This window comes from Nelumbo lutea, chromosome 1, assembly GCF_056320005.1.
Source record: "Nelumbo lutea isolate HS-2025 chromosome 1, American lotus-T2T, whole genome shotgun sequence".
Classification (NCBI taxonomy): domain Eukaryota; kingdom Viridiplantae; phylum Streptophyta; class Magnoliopsida; order Proteales; family Nelumbonaceae; genus Nelumbo; species Nelumbo lutea.
The window spans coordinates 188717657-188736357 of record NC_142684.1 but is presented as its reverse complement, the minus strand read 5'-3'; the positions used below and the strand labels follow the sequence as shown (position 1 = coordinate 188736357).

Sequence of the window (18701 nt, the reverse complement as noted above, 5' to 3'; positions counted from 1 at the left end):
TCTGCAGAAGGATTCTTTATCTAGGGAGGGCGTGGGAGAGACTTAAAACACTTCTTCATTTCGTCATCAACATGAACCCTGTTTTGCCATTCTTCTCTGTTTAGTGCCATATCCATCGTTGAATTATGAGCACTTAAATCTTTTCCCACTACTCCATTTGAATCCTTTTATTGGGATCCTCGTTCCCCATAGTACTTGTTTCTCATTTTATCAAATATAGCCCTGATCTGTTAGTAACCAGAAAATAGAGAAAGATCAGAGGAAGGGGAAAATGACTCAGAAGACATCAAAAGGAGGAAAATGACTCACCCCATATACAAAGAACATCCTCTTCACCCTAAATCAGCTATAACCCAGTGCTTTATGTCATAGGGGCAGACCACTCAATACAACTTAGACCAATACACTCCCTCTATATCTTGAAAGTACACTAGGAAGTTTTCTGATCTCTGGAACCAAACGAAAATGACAGATGTAAAATTTAAAAGACAAAAAATGGTACCAATAAGTGCCTAAACAATAGTAGAATTCTTCTTTCCACAGAAGAGATAGAACAGCAAATAATAATGTGAAGATGGAGAAACATTGCAGTGAAAATAGAAGATAAAGAGAACATCAATGGTAGAAGAAGGAATATACACATAACCCATAATAAAGCCACTCCAATGGCCGCATACCTTGTTTGAATCTGAAATCATATAAAACTGGGACTCAAATTTTGTATCATATATACGATTGTTAAGTAATGGAACTTGAGGCTTTATCTCAGCTCCATCCTCCAATTTGAACTTGTAACTGTAGAACCGACAAGATATTCTAAGAAAAGGATAAAAGCTAATTTTCAGCCATAGAAGAATGGGAAAAGAAGCACAGTATGAAGCAAACCCACGTTAATGTTAATGCAAGAATCTGTTTGCCAGAAGGTAACTTGTCACGGTTTGTAGGAAGGGTACTAAGTTTAACCTCAGTAGGTCGATAAGGAACTCTTATCTGCAAAATGGAGCAACCAGAAAGGAATTGCTAGCTGCACAAAAGAGATAAGGTGCAGAAACTATATAAACAATATTAAATGGATGCACCAAGCTAGGATAGTAACGTGTTACCCTGTACAGACTGAAGTCTATTTTACCTTGTTTAAAATGGCAGCTGGAACAAGTTTCTCAGATGATAAGGGAGCCTTGGCTTCAATTCTTATTGGCGCTTCAGATCCATCAAGTACTATTTCCTCTGTGTTGACATCAATCCCATGAAATCCAACCTAAGAACACATGTTGAAGAAAAAGAGTCCAAATCACCGAAATACATAAAATTTCCGTTCTAAAATAATTGACCAAATTTTCTTTTTTCTGATCAATAACTGAAAATTTTCTTGATAATTGATATAGGATTACATGATAAATTACAAAGAGATCAATTTTACAAGGAAAAGTAGAGCTAGCCCTTTGTTCCACTTTTCAAGAACTCCCCAAGAGCCCTGCAGTACAAGCAATACCCCCTTTGAAGTAACAGATATCCACTCCCTATCATCTGGGGCTCCTGGTGAGATCGAAAGCCTTTTCTCTTGCTTCTATCAATTCCCAGGAAAGAAAAAATCTCTCCAACTAAAATTTTTTTGTATTCAGAAGGATTCTTAGGCTGCCCAGAGGGGATCGATCTGATCCTGGAGGTTATTTCTTGTTTTTATTGGTATTTTTAAGCTATTTGAGAAGCTATGGAAGCTAGTGGAATTGAATAAAAATCGAATGGTGACCTTGGACTGGGTGAGGGAGGTGCCAGTGAACCTTTAGGGTCTAGTACCATCACTGCTGTTAAATTAGATGGTACAAACTATCTGGAATAGTCACAATCCACCAAGATGATCTGATCCTGGAGGTTAGTTCTTGTTTTTATTGGTGTTTTTAAGCTATTTAAGAAGCTATGCAAGGTAGTGGAATTGAATAAAAATCAAATGGTGACCTTGGACTGGGTGAGGGAGGTACCAGTGAACCTTTAGGGTCTAGTACCATTACTGCTGTTAAATTAGATGGTACAAACTATCTGGAATAGTCACAATCAGCCAAGATGGCAATTGGTGTACGAGGGAAACCTGAGACAAAGAACATGGTGATGACCTGGCTATGTAATTATACCCTACCTCATATAAGCAGAAATTTCTTGTGGGCTAATACAACAAAGGAAATCTGGCAATTGGTGTACAAGGGGTGGGGCTTTTTATAGTAAAAATAAAATAAGATATCATTAAAAGATAAAAATACTACATCATATACAGGTTTAAGCCAACACCTACATGCCAACTACTCTAACATAAACATCTCAAATACTTGGTGATTCAAATGGTTCAGTTGTCCAGTATAAGCCAGCTGTTTGTCTCCTTATTACCAATGGGGTGAGTTAACACCATGTTATGGTGAATTAATTGGGTCAGATCCAAGGCCATAGACCTTCACTTTGTACATGGATTGGTAAGTTTCTCAAGAAGCACTCCTAGGTTGCTATGGGGTGGTGCCATGGCAGGGAACTGATTCGAGTGGGCCTTAGATTTTTAGAAGATGGCAATTGCTACAATTTTAAGAAAATGGAGTGAAGATATGGGGCCTATGATCTGCCAATTTGATGGCTGATGAACTTGCCAGGGGTGCTGCACAAAATTTATTGAATTACTGTAAAGAGGATGAGGAACTGTTAAAATATATAACAGAGATCTTAATAATGATCAAAGTGATAAAATCATAAATTACAAGGATAGGGATCCATACAACATAGCATTCACCCATAGTAAAGCCAAAACAAGGACACCAATAAAAATTCAGTGAGGATAAGAACTGGACCATAAGATCCATCCCTAAACAGAAGAGCTTCAGATCCAGAAAAAATCTCCAAACTCCACTCCAAACTAAACTGTAAATCAAAGATTTGGCCAACCTTGGAATCCATGTCAATGAGTTGTTAACCTGGAACCATAGGTATGAGCTTTCCAAATATGACGCTACAAGGACCAAAGTCCCATCCCATAGCTCCAGCATACATCCAATCAAATAAGAATCACTGTCAATCTCCGCCCTCTGAAAACAAGGATTTTTTTTGGAAATAAAAGATAAGGTAATTTTATTGGATGAAATAACCGATACAAGAAAGGGTAGGTTCAACCAACTGAACGCAACCCCAACAAAGCCACTACAGATCAGTTACACCACAGATTTACAGATTGCAAATGATTGAAGATGGGTTGTCTTGAAGGAGGGAAAACATCTCTGGACAAATAGAACCACCAAGCTCAATGGGGTAATCAGATAAGAAATAACCCCATTGCATTGAATCTTTAGAAAAGATTAAGGCATTTGTCACCTTCAAAATAGAAGAAAAAGATGGGCTCAATCAGTCCCAGATTAACTAGGCAGCTGTCACTGGGCACAAAAAAAACCATTTCCAAAATTATTTATTTTTAGTGTTTATCCTTTTCTGTATTTTTTTTTCAATCAAAAACCAAAGCAATATGCAATTTTTAATGGAACGTTAAGTAGTAAAGAGAGGTCATGTAGCCCATAGTTTGCAATATTAGCAAGATTTGGCAACATTTCACTTGGGGACTATATGAAAGATTACAATAATATTTTACCCCTATATCGCTGATTGACAAATTAAATATTCAAGGTCTAAGTTTCAGAATATAGTCAAAACATTCCTATATTCTGCAAAAATGATCATGAAATTTTTCCTAAAAGAAAAAATGGGACTTTAAGGATTGGATGATTGGCATAATATTCCAATGTGGTTCACTTACTATGTTACCAAGTCACTATATTTCAAGAAAAATGGACAGACAACTAGAAAAAGGGGATTCTCAATACAATCAAATTATACAGTAACAAAAATTACATATTTTTTTATGATAATGAATTAGATGTTTTAGGTAATCAGTAGACCTATTTAAGTCACCTAGCCTTCCTCTTATTAGATATGCAGAGTTGTTTGTTATGGACATTAAGTCTTAAATGTATATCATACTTCTTCTAACAACCCCTTAAGTTTCATTAACAAATTCCATGTTTTTAGTGATTTTCACAAATCCCTCTGGATTTTGCAAATATCTTAGATAAAATAGTGAAGTGCCCCTGAAACTTCTATTAATGCATGGCAAAGCATCAATAATTTTGAAATTGCAAAACATGAGTAGCCTACCCTCACGAAAAGAATCCTGGCCCACGTAGCATTCCAGAATAAAACACTCACTGTGGTGCATACACATACATTATGAATAAAAGGTGTGATTTTTTCCTTAACTTTAACCATTTTCTTGATGAGTCATGGTAGCTGGATATCCTTCCACATGGAGAACTGAAGATTAGAAACCTTGATTTTCATATTTTATTAATGAAAATTTCATTATTGACAAGAAATATATTATTCTTTTCAACATTAAATTTGTGGGAAAAGGTCAAGTTAAATAGGACATGTAAAGGAAGCATTTTAGATCCATGGTTCTGGCAAAAAATCCTCATATAAACAGAAAACATAAAGGAAAACATCCCCCATTAATAAAATATGATACCTGAAAATCTACAGTAGTGGTTTCATGACTTCCTATGCCACTTGACCAAAACTGAGCAATGGCTAATTCCATTGTCTGACCACCTTTCACAGGAAAGGTGAAACTTTTGGAAGAAGGAGACGAGAACGTTACAACACTCTCCCACTTAATAGGCCTCTTCAAAGGAGATATCTGCATTACAAGAATGTTAGGAGATGCACTTCCAGAAATGTGAAGATTTCAAAACATTCTGACATCCTGTACCTGAACAGTATCAACAAAAAATCTTCTAGCAGTATCAAACCCTGATGTTCGCATAGTTGCCTCAGCCCAACTGGCACCAGGTGGTACCTCGATAAATCTCCTTTCAATATGACCTATTTAAGTAATGCGACCCATAAGCATAAAAATTGTTGAAGTAAACTTCCAACATCTCAACACAAGTAGTTAACTAAAATATAAGTATTCATTGAATCTTGCAGCACAAGCCAATGCTTTATATTCAATGTCACTGTGCTAGTATGGAAAAGAGTAATGAGAATTAACAACATAACTCAAGTGCCATCACATAGATCATGTGATACAGATAAGTGCATGATTGTACACCAAACTTGTAGATGCATCACATGACCTGAAAAGCATGCATTTTCCATGTGATTTTCTACAAGAAATGTTTGATATTTTGCAAGTTTTGGTAGCATAGATCTCATTGGAGACAATCATTAAAAAGCAGCTATCAGGTTGATCTGAACAAAAGACAAGGGAAAGGTCATTATTTTGAGGCATGAATGTGCTGCTTTTTTTTTTTTTTTGAGAAGGTGAATTCATATATTGTATCAATCAACTATCCAAGAAGTATACAGCAGCCAAAGTACATTGAGTGTATAGTGTGACTGTACAAAACAAAAGGAAGCAAAAACATATTATCAAACAAAACAAAAGGCCTCTTTTTTTTTCCTGCAATCTTCTTGGGATTTTGTCAATCGGTGTGTTTTCACTTGCATTGTGGTTGTTTTATATTCATATATTGAAATGATCATCTTTTTAACTTAGTTCCTTTTGACAAGAAAAGCTTCTACCCCCCCCCTCTAGGTACAATTTTTTCTATTGTTGAATGAAATATAAGGTGGCAGACTGGCCACCAAAGACATTTGTCGTACTCTAATTTCCACTTTAAACCCATATCCATTTGTCTTTATAATCTGGATAGAATTATCAACATTCCTAAAAAAAATATCAAAGAATTGGATAGTAAAGAAATGAAAACCCAAAACTTTATAGGGGTATCACTTGGCCACATCTCATTATTAATAAACAGGGTATGCTCCTATTAGTAGTTAAAAAGTACTAATTAGGAGACTGGTCACCAAAGACATTTGTCGTACTTTAATTTCCACTTTAAACCCATATCCATTTGTCTTTATAATCTGGATAGAATTATCAACATTCCTAAAAAAAATATCAAAGAATTGGATAGTAAAGACATGAAAACCCAAAACTTTATAGGGGTATGACTTGGCCACATCTCATTATTAATAAACAGACTATGCTCCTAATTAGTAGTTAAAAAGTACAAGTCCAGATGACAGAAAAATACCCTGCAGAAAACAAATACCAATGTCCGATACATGTTATCTCTCTTACTTTGATATTCTGTCAATAATTGTGAAAATATCCAACTATAAGTACTATTAGACATTACTTAACTTCGATGATGAAATGCTTTCCAATAGAAAATGAAAGTATTTAATTATTAGGTAAGCTAGGAAGGAAAACATTACTTGTAAAATAACCATCTCAAAGCATAAATATAATGACCAATCTCTTTGAAATGCTAGCAATAATACATCTGAGCTGGCATAGAAGACCTCACTAACATTTAAGACATATGATGCAGCACTATTAATTTCTCAACTAGAAAACAGGGATGCAAATCTATAATCTTATAAAACATGTTAAGAGGTAAACATAACTTGAACATAGCATCAAGAAAATATGCAAAAATAAATAAATAAATACCTGGTAAAAATGGCATCCCTGAGAATGAAATCAGTGGAGACTGAGCTTTTAAAATGGCGGGCTTTGTTATTGTGATTGGCACCCTGAATAGAGGACCACGCCATGGTGCTTTGCAATCAATTCCATAGAGTTCATGATAGTGAAGCCCTTCACCAAGTGAGGAAGGATCAACCACCACACTGGAATAAGAAAATGGAGGAATAAAAGAAATAACTTGTTAAGAAACCAAGCCACACAAAACTATACAAACAAAATTAACTTCATACAAGATTAAAATGGTGACATGTTATGGTGTTTTTATAAGGCAGATTTCAAATAATTTGTTTAACTTATTTCTTCAAGCCATGAATAGAGAAAATCGATTGATGACTGGTTCAATATAGATTGACTTGTATATCTCAGCTTTTTCTTTAATCTTCAAATTACACTTGTAGGTCGTGTGCAAACTAACCCAAAAATTTGGTTAGTGTTCAGTTAATATTACATATAGTTGGAAACTAGTGTTGTAAATCTAGGGTTTGTATGAGAAAGAAAGAAAGGGAGAAAGGAGAAGAAGAGGAATGTGTCGAGTGGTGTGTTGTTGTTACTGTTCACACCCTCAAAAGGCACTTCATATTTTGAAACAAGAAATTACAAAGAGGCCCCTACTTTGGCCCAAATACAAAAAGAGTACAAGGAGAAGAGATAAAGACTAAAAACACCCTTGCCTAAACTTTCTTAACACTCCCCCTCAAGTTGAGCATATATGTCAATCATGCCAGCTTGGCAAGGTTCTTAGCAAACTTTGCGTGGTGAACACCTTTATTGAGGCAATCGGCTAGTTGGTCTTCCAATCTTACAAAAAAAAAGCAAATCTCTCCACTAGCAATTTTTTTCTCTAATAGTGTATGTCCACCTCAACATGCTTTGTACGATCATGTTGAACAGGATTGTGGGCAATGTTTATGACTACTTGATTGTCACAATATAATTTCATTGAGATATCCGCTTGGATGCCCATCTCAGTCAATAAGGTCTTCAACCAGAGTAGTTCAGACACTCCATGAGCCATTGCCTTGTATTCTACCTCAGACTAATGCACAATAACCAGATATAGATCTTCTATCATCAAAGGACCCTGCCCAATCTACATCTGTGTAAGCCTCAATCGTTAGATGGTTGTGGTTGGAATACAACATCCCTTTACCAGGCATCCTTTCAGATAGGTTAAAATTCTATTAAATGCCTGCATATGAGAGGTCGTAGGCTCATGCATATATTGGCTAACCACACCAACAGCATAGTATATTGTTAGTGCAGGGGTATTTCTGTCTTTATACTTATGTTGAGGTTGTTGATCTGTAATATTATATTAGAACTAGTGTCCCTCACTTAAGTAAGGGCGCATGTGTCTTTTCCATTATGTCAGTAATATAAAACATGTCTAGCCGAATGGGAGAGGTGATTTTTTCCCTTATTCGAACTAGACTTTTCTTCTCTCCTTTTCTCCTCCATTCTCTCTCTCTTTCTTTCTTCTTTCTCCTTTCTTCTTCTCTCTTCTTGGCTGTTATCAGACTAACAGAACTCAAAGGCAGGCCGAATCATAATATGGTATCAGAGCTCAACTAAGCAACTCGGATCTGCCCAGATTTCTGTTTTCTGCGCACTCAATCTAGGGTTTTCTCTTGATTTCTCTGCCATCAATTGGAGATAAGGGAAAGGGCTGAAAAGGAGTGGTTGCCCTCTTCCCTTGGAGGTTTCTATGCCTCCAGTTGTGTTGTTCATGGTCGGTTGTTGTGGTTTCTAAGAAGCCCTCCCCTAATCAATGAAGAGAAGAGGGCTGATTCGTGCGGTACAGTGGGTGTCTTGTGTGGTCTGATTTTCTTGTGTGGTTTGTTTTTTGGGTGATGAGGTAAGAGATTTCTATGCATATTTTTGTTATGAATCAAATAGGAAGTATGTTTTAGATTGTATGATGGGATTTCAGACTGTAGTGTGCTAGGGTTTATGCTGTTTTTTTGTGTGATTCGAAGGGGGAGTGGTTCTCATATAGTGGTGAGATTTCAGCTGATCGTAGGGTAGGGTTTGTGGTGTAAAGAGTGCAACCTTCAGCAATAACAAGTGCTGAAACCAGTGTGATTAGTGTGATCAAGTAGTGTGCAATGTGTCGAATTCAGTAATAACAGAATTCAGCAATGGGAGATAACAGTGATAGCAAATCTAATGTGATGATACCTACTGACTACCTAGATGTTCAAATGACCTCCATTAAACTGAATGAAGAGAATTATGTACCTTGGGCTAAATGTGTAGAAGTTTTTCTGAAGGCAAAGAATAAGGTGAAACACATAAGGGAGGACAAACCCTCCACTGATTCTCATGAGTATGAAGACTGGGAACAAGAGGATGCACAAATTATCACGTGGTTATGGAACAATATGGAACCCAAGATCAGTGTAAATTTCATGTTTCTTGACACTACCAAAGATGTGTGGGACCATGCTAAGAAGTTGTATTCTGGTCAAGACAATACAACCAGAGTATATCAGCTGTATCAAGAATACTTTAATCTGCAACAGGGCAATCAGAGTCTTGAGGAATACTATGCTAGTATGAGAAAAATACGTAATGAGTTGAATGTTTATCACCCCCTCACTTCTGATGTCAAAATTCAGCAACAACAGAAAGAAACAGCTTGATGTGACTCGATTTTTTGTGGGGCAAAAATCTGAGTATGAACCAGTGCGGACTCAGATACTAGAAGGGTCAGCTCCCCCTTCCTTAGAAGAGGGGTTTGCTCGACTTCGGAGGACTTCCATTGGATCTACTGAGAACTCTAATGTTTATGATAGATCAGCCTTTGCAGTGTCAGGGGGCCGTGGTGTTAGAGGTGGAGCTCGAGGAGCTCAGTCTGGTCGTGGTGGTAGCAATGGTCCGATATATGGCCGGAGTGGTGGTGGTGGACCTACATATAGCCGTGGTGGTGGTCGTATTGGAGGTAGAGATTCAGGGGGAGCCCGTGGCAGAGGACGTGGCTCGGGTCCGAGGAGATGTACTCATTGTGGTATGGATGGACATACCATTAATTATTGCTATGACTTGCATGGTCCACCCTCAACTTGGGCCAATCATGCCCTGACTAGTGGCACCAGTTTCAGACAAGAGAATCGTTCATTTGATCAGATGCCTCCTACATCCACAGATGATCCCGAAAAGGAGATGGTGAGTGTTCCCCGTGATGAGTATGAGAGGTTTGTCCAATCCACATCTCAGCAAAACACGGCTACTTTCGCACACTCAGGTATGGCTTGTTTGGTATCCACACCCAATCCCTGGATTGTTGACTCTAGAGCCTCCAATCACATGACTGGAACTCCAGGTGTGTTTTCTTCCCTCTCTCATTGCTCAACATCACAATTTGTTACCCTTGCTAATGGTTCCACATCCTCGATTTGTGGTGTTGGCAATGTTAACTTGACCCCCTTATCTTTACCCTCAGTTTTGTATGTCCCTAAATTTCCGTTTAACCTTATGTTTGTTAGTAAGTTGACCAAGTCACTCAATTGCTCTATTACTTTTTACCCTTCTATGTGTGTTTTTCAGGATCTCAAGACGAAGATGAAGAATGGTAGAGGGCATGAAACCGGTGGATTGTATTATCTTGACGGTGGTGGAAGAACATCAACAGCTCTCCAGTCATCTCTCTCTCCTCTCTAGTGGCACTATCGATTTGGTCATCCTTCGCTGAAAGTTTTGAAATCTTTGGTTCCTTCATTGAGTCAACTTTCTATTTTAGATTGTGAGTCGTGTCAATTGGGGAAACATCATTGTGTTCCCTTTAATCCTAGGGTTGTTAACCATGTGTTGAGTCCTTTTTCTTTGGTTCATTCAGATGTTTAGGGTCCTTATAAAGTGATGTCATACAATGGATATAGATATTTTTGTTGATGATTTTTCAAGGATGGCGTGGCTCTATTTAATGAAAGAAATGAGTGAATTGTTTACCATCTTCAAAAAAATCTATGCTGAGATTCGCAACCAATTTGGTATTCACATTAAAATTTTTCATTCTGATAAAAGCCGTGAATATTTATCTTCATCATTTCAAGAATACCTGGACCAACATGGCATTATACATCAGACCTCATGTACCTACACCCCACAACAAAATGGGGTGGATGAGAGAAAGAACCGTCATCTTTAGGAAACAGCTCGATCCCTCATGCATCACATGAATGTTCTCAAACCCTTTTGGAGTGATGTGGTGCTTACTTCTTGCTTCTTGATTAATCGAATGCCAACGTCTATCCTTGATGGTCATTCCCCATTCACTACCTTGTTTCCCACCTTGTCTCTGTTTCCTCTTTCTCCTCGAGTTTTTGGGTGTGTCTGCTTCGTCCATAATCTGGGCCCCGGGAAGGACAAGTTAGATGCACGATCCATTAAGTGCATCTTCCTTGGCTACTCCCAGACCCAGAAAGGGTATAAGTGTTATCATCCTAGTTCTCGGCGTTCCTTTGTGTGTGCTAATGTTACTTTCTTTGAGTTGGCTCCGTTTTTCTTGGGGTCCGGTGATGCTTCTTCCTCCTCATCACCTCCCCCTCTTCCACTTCCAATTGTCAATTCTATTCCCCTTGTTCCAGTCGTGACCAAGTCCTTGCCTCCAGTGCCACCACCTGTTGAACGGCCACCTATCCGTCAAGTGTATACAATCGCCCACATGTACGGGCTGCTACTCCTCCAGCTCCATCACCGTCGACAGATCAGGCAGTTGTCTCCACACCTGCCCCAAACCCAGTATTTGATCTTGATCTTCCCATTCCCTTGTGGAAAGGTAAATGCACTTGTACCCTTCATCCTATTTCTAATTATGTTTCACTCACTCACCTTTCCGCTTCCCATCACCAGTTTATCTCTTTGTTATCCTCAGTTGTTGTCCCTAAGGATGTCTAGGAAGCCCTTGCCTCTCCAGGGTGGTGTCGTGCAATGGAAGAACTCTCAGCTCTAATTCATAATCATACTTGGGACTTCACCACTCTTCCTCCTGGGAAGAAGGTTATCGGTTGTAAGTGGGTTTATACTGTTAAGTATTTACCTAATGGTAGTGTTGAGCGCCTGAAAGCTCGATTGGTTGCAAAAGGGTACTCCAAACCTATGGTATTGACTACACAGAGACCTTCTCCCCAGTTGCTAAGATAGGTTTGGTTCGTGTTGTGATCTCTCTTGCTGCTATGTATGATTGGCCCCTCTATCAGCTTGATATCAAGAATGCTTTTTTTGCATGGTGATTTAATTTGTGTCAGAGGAAATATGTGTTTGATTTGCTGGAGGAAACAGGTTTGTTAGGTGCTAAACCAACCGAAACACCTATGGAAACAAATACTAGGATGAGCAGTGATATGGGTGAAGTGTTTGAAGACCTTGGCAGATACCGGCGACTTGTAGGTAAATTGAACTACCTAACCATTACTCGGCCAGATATTTCGCTTGTGGTTAATGTGGTAAGTCAGTTCATGCAGAAATAGAAGAGTATACAAAAGTGGTGGAAAACTTGAAATAGAAGAGTATATTGATGCTGACCGGCCGGTTCTATGTCTGATAGGAGGTCTACCATAGGCTATTGCACTTTTCTTGGGGGTAATTTGGTGACATGGAAAAGTAAGAAGCTGATAGTCGTGGCAAGAAGCAGTGCAGAGGCAGAATATAGATCTATAGCACATACTGCTTGTGAATTAGTGTGGCTAAGGAACTTTCTACAGAAGATAGGATACAATATTAACACTCCAATGAAGCTCTATTGTGACAATCAGGCTGTAGTTCATATTTCTTGTAATCCGGTGTTTCATGAAAGAACCAAGCACATAGAGGTTGACTGCCACTTTGTGAGAGAGAAGGTGCTGAATAGAGTGATAGACATTGCATATGTTAGCACAGGGAACCAGTGGGAAGACTTATTTACAAAAGGGTTGAGTCGGGGAAGAGTGGACTACATATGTAACAAGCCAGGATTATATGATATATACTCACCAGCTTGAGGGGGAGTGTTAGTGTAGGGGTATTTCTATCTTTATACTTATGTTGAGGTTGTTGATCTGTAAAATTATATTAGAACTAGTGTCCCTCACTTAAGTAAAGGCAGATGTGTCTTTTTCCATCATGTTAGTAATATAAAACATGTCTGGCCGAATGGGAGAGGTGATTTTTTCCCTTATTTGAACCAGACTTTTCTTCTCTCCTTTTCTCCTCCTTTCTCTCTCTCTTTCTTTCTTCTTTCTTCTTCTCTCTTCTTGGTTGTTATCAGACTAGCAGAACTCAAAGGCAGGCCAAATCATAATAGATATGTTAGGTCTAGTCAAACAGAGATACAAAAGGTGGCCCACCAATCTCTGATATACCCCTCTATCTAGAAGAGCTTCTCCTTCAGTAACATTCAATTTGTGGTTGGGATCAATTGGAGTTTCTACAGGTTTACATCCTAATTTCCTAATATCATTAAGCAAGTCAAGAACACATTTCCTTTGTGACAGAAAAATTCCCTTCTTAGATCTTACAACTTCAATGCCAAGAAAGCATTAGAGATCACCAAGGTCCTTAATCTAAATTTCGGAAGCAAGGAAGGACTTTAAATGGGAGATACATGTGATATCATCACCTGTCACAACAATGTCATTAGCATATACTATCAACATTGTTACTCTTCCATCAACTCTTCTAATGAATAAAATGTGGTCTACCTGAGATTGAGAAAACCCAATCTTTAAGATAGCATTTTTGAACTTGTCAAACCAAGTTCTAGGAGATTGCTTAAGCCCATACAAGGACTTCTTCAAGCGACAAACTTTTCCTTCACTGTTAGGAAAGCAAGCTCACCCCAGGTGGTAAGTCCATATACACTTCCTCTTGTAAGTCCCCATTGAGAAAGGCATTCTTCACATCCATTTGATATAAAAGCCAAGAATAATGAACAGCAAGAGACATGATCAACGAATAGAGTTCATTTTAGCAACTGGAGCAAAGGTTTCCAGATAATCAATGCCATAAGTTTGTGTGTATCCTTTGGCTACAAGTCGAGCTTTGTACCTCTCAATTGAGCCATCTGCCTTGTGCTTAACAGTGTAGACCCACTTACACCCAACAGGAGTCATATCCTTAGGACAAAGAATAACCTCCCAAGTCTACTTCTTTGTTAGGACCTCCATCTCTTGGTTCATAACTTCCTTCCAATGAGGGGACTGCATTGCCTCTGTAACACTACGAGGGATGGAAACATAAGAGATGGCAGAAATATAGGCACAATAGAAAGGTGAGAGAGCATCATAAGGCACATAGTTAGTAATAGGATACTTGCTACATGTCCTCTTCCCTTTTCAAATGTCAATAGGAAGATCAAGGTCAAGATCAATAATAGAATTATCAGGAGGTTCAAGATTACCTGAGTCTGGAAGATCAGAATGTGAGATAGGCTTCTACTTTAGGAGCCACCCTCTTACTGCGGCTGATGGAAAACTACTGCCAGGACCGAAGCCGATACACAGGAGGAAGAGGAGGAGGAGAAGGAATATCATCTTACAAGGAGGAGGAACAAAAGAGACAGGGACATGAAGGCAGAAGAGAGTCTGATCTTCACTTGCATTCTCCCCCTGAAGAGGACGGGATGACTGGAAAAAAGAAGACTCCAAAAAGGTAATATCCTTAAGAGACATATCTCTTGCCAGAGAGAGAGCATCAAAGCATCTATAGCCTTTCTGGACAGGAGAGTAACCAAGGAAGACACATTTAATTGACTTAGGATCAAATTTACAATGGGAATGACTCATATCATAACAAAACAAACACAACCAAAGATTTTAAAGGGGGAGATTGAAAAGAGGTTCATCAAGAAAGAGAAGTTGATGAGGGGACTAAAGATTAAGGGTCCTTGAATGAAGTCTGTTGATGAGATACATGTTGTCTCAACAGCATCACCCCACAAACGGGTGGGAGCATGAGTCTGGAACAAAAAACCTCGAGAAACTTCAACCATTCCTTTCAGCTACCCCATGTTTGTTGGAATAGTTTATTTTATTTCTTGTCTTTTAGTCTTGTCTTGGTAGGGTCTGTTTGGTTGATTAATGTCTTTTTTTTTATTATTATTATTGTACTTCACTTACACGGGGCCACAAGGGTATCTTCCCCTTTTATTTTAGTCGCCCTATATATACTAATAGAAGTTGGCGCTGCCAACACGATTTCATTGCCAATCTCTTCTCTTCTCCTCTCCCTTCTCTCCTTCTCTTCTCTTCTCTTCCTCTTATTTCTAGCCGGCCACACTGTCAAGATGGTATCAGAGCGGGAATACTGACTGAGAGAACAGATTGAACAGTCTTCCTTTTCCAACTTGCTGAATCTGGGCGGAACAGAGATCTGAATCTGGGCTGAAGAAAACAGATCTACGACTGGTACAGTCCTTTTTTCACTTCCTTACCCTCCTTGGTCGTGGACCAAATGAATCTGGGCTGCTGAATGTTGTCAGACCTTTGTGAGGTTTATACCTCTTGTTTTTTTTGGATCGTGTGATCCTGTTCCTATGTTAAAGTGACTGTAGGTCAAGGATGTCCTGTTATCTCAATTTTTTGGCTTGATTATAAGTGTTAAGGATATCTCCTACTGATGAATGTTCTTAGACATTCTGGAAGGCTGGTAGGTTGAGACTGTTAAACCGTACAAGTCTGAAATCTGTCGAATCTTGCCTTTTTTTGTCCTGAAATTGGTATTGTTAATTCTCAGACTGATTTCAAACCCGAGTGTGTGGGTGTGGACTGAGTACGTGTGTGGAGCAATTTTATTTTTTGAAGTAAGGAGGGATCCTAAGTCCAGTGTTTGGGACTGATTGTCTGTTTTAACCATGTCATCTGAGAATACTGCTACTTTGAGGGTTTCAGGAAACCATAATGGACTGAATGGGGGAATGGATATGAGTTTTCCCATGGCTGTAATCCCCTTCAATGAACTAAACTACCTTGAGTGGTCTAGGGGAATAAAACTCTACATTACAGCTAGGGGGAAAATAGGATACATTAATGGAAAAGTGAAGGAACTGAAGGGTGGAAGCGCTGAATATGATAGGTGGAACCAAGAAAATAGTATGGTTATGTCATGGCTCTTGGTTTCCATGTTGCCACAAGTAAGAAAGACATTCATGTGGGCTGAAACAGCTTGTGAAATATGGAAACAAGCGAAGTCTACTTATTCAAAGCAAAGGCACTATGCCAAGATATACCAACTGCAAGTTGAGTCCTCTACTTGCAAGGAGGGGGAGAGGAGTCTCTATGTACTATTCAGATCTGACATCGATCTGGAAAGAACTGGATCACTATCAGAATGTAAATAGGAAGTGTGATGAAGATGCAAAGGCATACAAGTCACTTGTCTCTCAGCAACGTGTATTTGCTTTTCTCTTGGGGTTGAACCCTTCATATCTATCCATGAGAGTACAGATTTTGGGAAGTAAAGACTTGCCATCAGTTCAGGACGTTTATGCCTTAGTCCAATCAAAAGAGAGTAGAAGAAGTGTGATGAATTGTGCAGAGGGTGAGCCAGTTGCCCTAGCTATTCGGGGAAGTATAGATACTAATGTTGGAGGTTCCTTTAAGAAGGGTGATTCACAGAAGAGAGCAGATGACAAAAGTAAACTTTGGTGCACTCGTTGGCAGAAACAAGACACACCAGAGACAAATCTTGGGATCTCCATGGAAAACCTAAATGGGCACAGGATTTGGGTAAGAAGTCAACATCTGATCAGGGTAAGAAACCAACTCAGCAAAATCAAAAAAGGTATAACTCAGCTAATATGGCATCTCTAGAGACTAGTCCCAATTCTGACCCTAAGGAAGAGATTATCAACTCCTTTCGTGACCATTTGGAGTTAAATGGTAGGACTCTTCGCCAGATGGATTCTGGACCTACCCCTTCTACCTCCTTTGCGTCTACATCAGGTAACACTGCCACTGCTCTCTATGTGTCATCTCATACATCTGATTCTCCTTGAGTAATTGACTCTAGAGCCTAGAACCACATGACCGGTAAGTCAAATTTATTTCAGGCATACAACCTTCTCTCTGGGAGAGATAAGGTGAGACTGGTCGATGGTTCATTCTCCACCACAGCCGGCCACGGAACCATATCTCTCCCACTCGGTATTACCTTCTCTAATGTGTTGCATGTTCCTAAATTGCCTATAAATTTACTTTCCATTAGTAGTATCACTCTTTGAACTGTTCAGTTACCTTCTTTCCGCCTTCATGTGTGTTTCAGGATTTGGCATCGGGGAAGACAATTGGTGGAGGAAGCATGGTAGATGGTATCTACGTGTTGGAGAATAAAGCTGGTCTTGCGGCTACAGAGTCCTTGAGTTCGTCCTGTGAGAGTCAAGCCTATTTATGGCACAGTCGTCTTGGTCATATTTCTTTTGAGTCATTAAAAGTTATGTTTCCCAAGTTGTTTAACTCCTTGTTAGTGAGTCAGTTGCAGTGTCAGACGTGTCAATTGAGTAAGCATTGTAGAAACTCTTTTCCTTTAAGAAATAAAAGATCTGAATTTCCGTTTCATATTGTCTATTCTAATGTTTGGGGCACTGTTACTCTACCTACTGAGGTTGCCTATAAGTACTTCATTACTTTAATTGATGATTACTCTAGCTATACTTGGGTTTACCCAGTTCCAAACTGAAATTCATATTTTCCAGTCAGACAATGCAAAAGAATACTTCCATAGTGATCTCACGGAATTCTTTGCTTCGAGTGGATCTATTCAACGAAGCCTTGTGCTCGAACACCACAACAAAACGGTGTTGCTGAAAGAAAAAACCGGCACCTTCTCGAAGTAGCTCGTGGCTTGTTACTCCATATGAATGTTCTGAAACGTTTTTGGATGGATGTTGTTCTGTGTGCCACGTACATTATCAACCATATGTCATCTCAGTTACTAGAGTTTAAGGCCCCACATCAGCTTTTGTTTCCCACAGCTCCGTTGTCTCTCATTCCAATTCGTGTTTTTGGGTGTCGTTGCTTTGTTCATAACTTGTCCCCTACTCGGGGTAAACTTGATCCCCATGCTATTCCTTGAATTTTCCTTGGTTACCCTTTATCTCAAAAAAGGTATCGTTGCTATGATCCCACCTCTTGTAAGTACTATGCCTCCGTTGATGTATCCTTCTTTGAGAACCAACCTTTCTTCTCGGTTTCTCCTCAGGGAGAGAGTAGCATTAAGGAGAAACACATCCAGGCTCAACTACCTCCTCTACCTAATCCTCCTCCATTCTGTGTCTTTCTCCGTCGCCACAAAATCCAGTAGAGTTCAAGAGTCGTGGAACCTAACACTATGCAACTAACATCATCGGATTCACTGGAAGTAGATCCTTCTTATCAGCCAGGTACACTTGTTCCTATTGATATGTTTGCACCTCTCAATGTTGATTCCCATGTCATTAATGATCTTGATGTTCCTATTGCTAAGAGAAAGGGTGTTAGATCCTATACCACTAATCATCCCATCTCTCACTTTGTGTCCTATGACCATATTTCACCTTTATATCGTGCATTCCTCTCTTCTGTTAATAGTATCCCGATTCCTAAGAATGTGGCAAAAGCTTTATCCAAACTTGAATGGACAGATGCAATGAAGGAAAAATTGATGCATTACACAAAAATGGCACGTGGGAGTTGATGGATCTTCCTGAAGGGAAGGAACCAGTGGGTTGCAAGTGGGTGTTCACAGTGAAAAACAAGGCCGGTGGAACTGTCGAAAGGTACAAGGCCAGACCAGTGGCAAAAGGTTTTACACAGGTATATGGAGTGGACTATGCAGAGACATTTGCCCCAGTAGCCAAGATGAACTCTATTAGGATTCTTCTTTTGTTGGCAGCAAATTTTGACTGGAACTTCACCAATTGAACATTAAAAATGCCTTCTTGAATGGTGACTTAGAAGAAGAAGTGTACATGACCCAACCTCTAGGTTTTTGTGCCAAAGGCAGTGAGCAGAAAGTGTGCAGGTTAAAAAAATCTTTATATGGGTTGAAACAATCACCTCGAGCTTGGTTTAGTAAGTTACACTTAGCAGTTCAACAGATAGGGTTCAAACAATGCCAATCAGACCACACATTGTTTGTGAAGAAAGGTGAAGGGATAGTTGCAGCT

At 39.2% G+C, this 18701-nt stretch overlaps 1 protein-coding gene across 2 annotated transcripts in view; it reads right to left on the bottom strand.

Moving 5' to 3' along the window:
• Positions 1-18701, bottom strand: part of TPP2 (tripeptidyl peptidase ii) — a 109587-nt gene that overhangs the window by 51905 nt on the left and 38981 nt on the right. For both annotated transcript variants that reach the window (XM_088961715.1, XM_088961716.1), the window contains exons 17-22: positions 6548-6726; positions 4793-4905; positions 4550-4720; positions 1130-1258; positions 890-990; positions 678-795 (exon numbers count right to left, since the gene is read on the bottom strand). In XM_088961715.1, coding sequence (XP_088817841.1) covers positions 678-795; positions 890-990; positions 1130-1258; positions 4550-4720; positions 4793-4905; positions 6548-6726 — 811 coding nt within the window. The remainder of the gene's footprint in view (positions 1-677; positions 796-889; positions 991-1129; positions 1259-4549; positions 4721-4792; positions 4906-6547; positions 6727-18701) is intronic.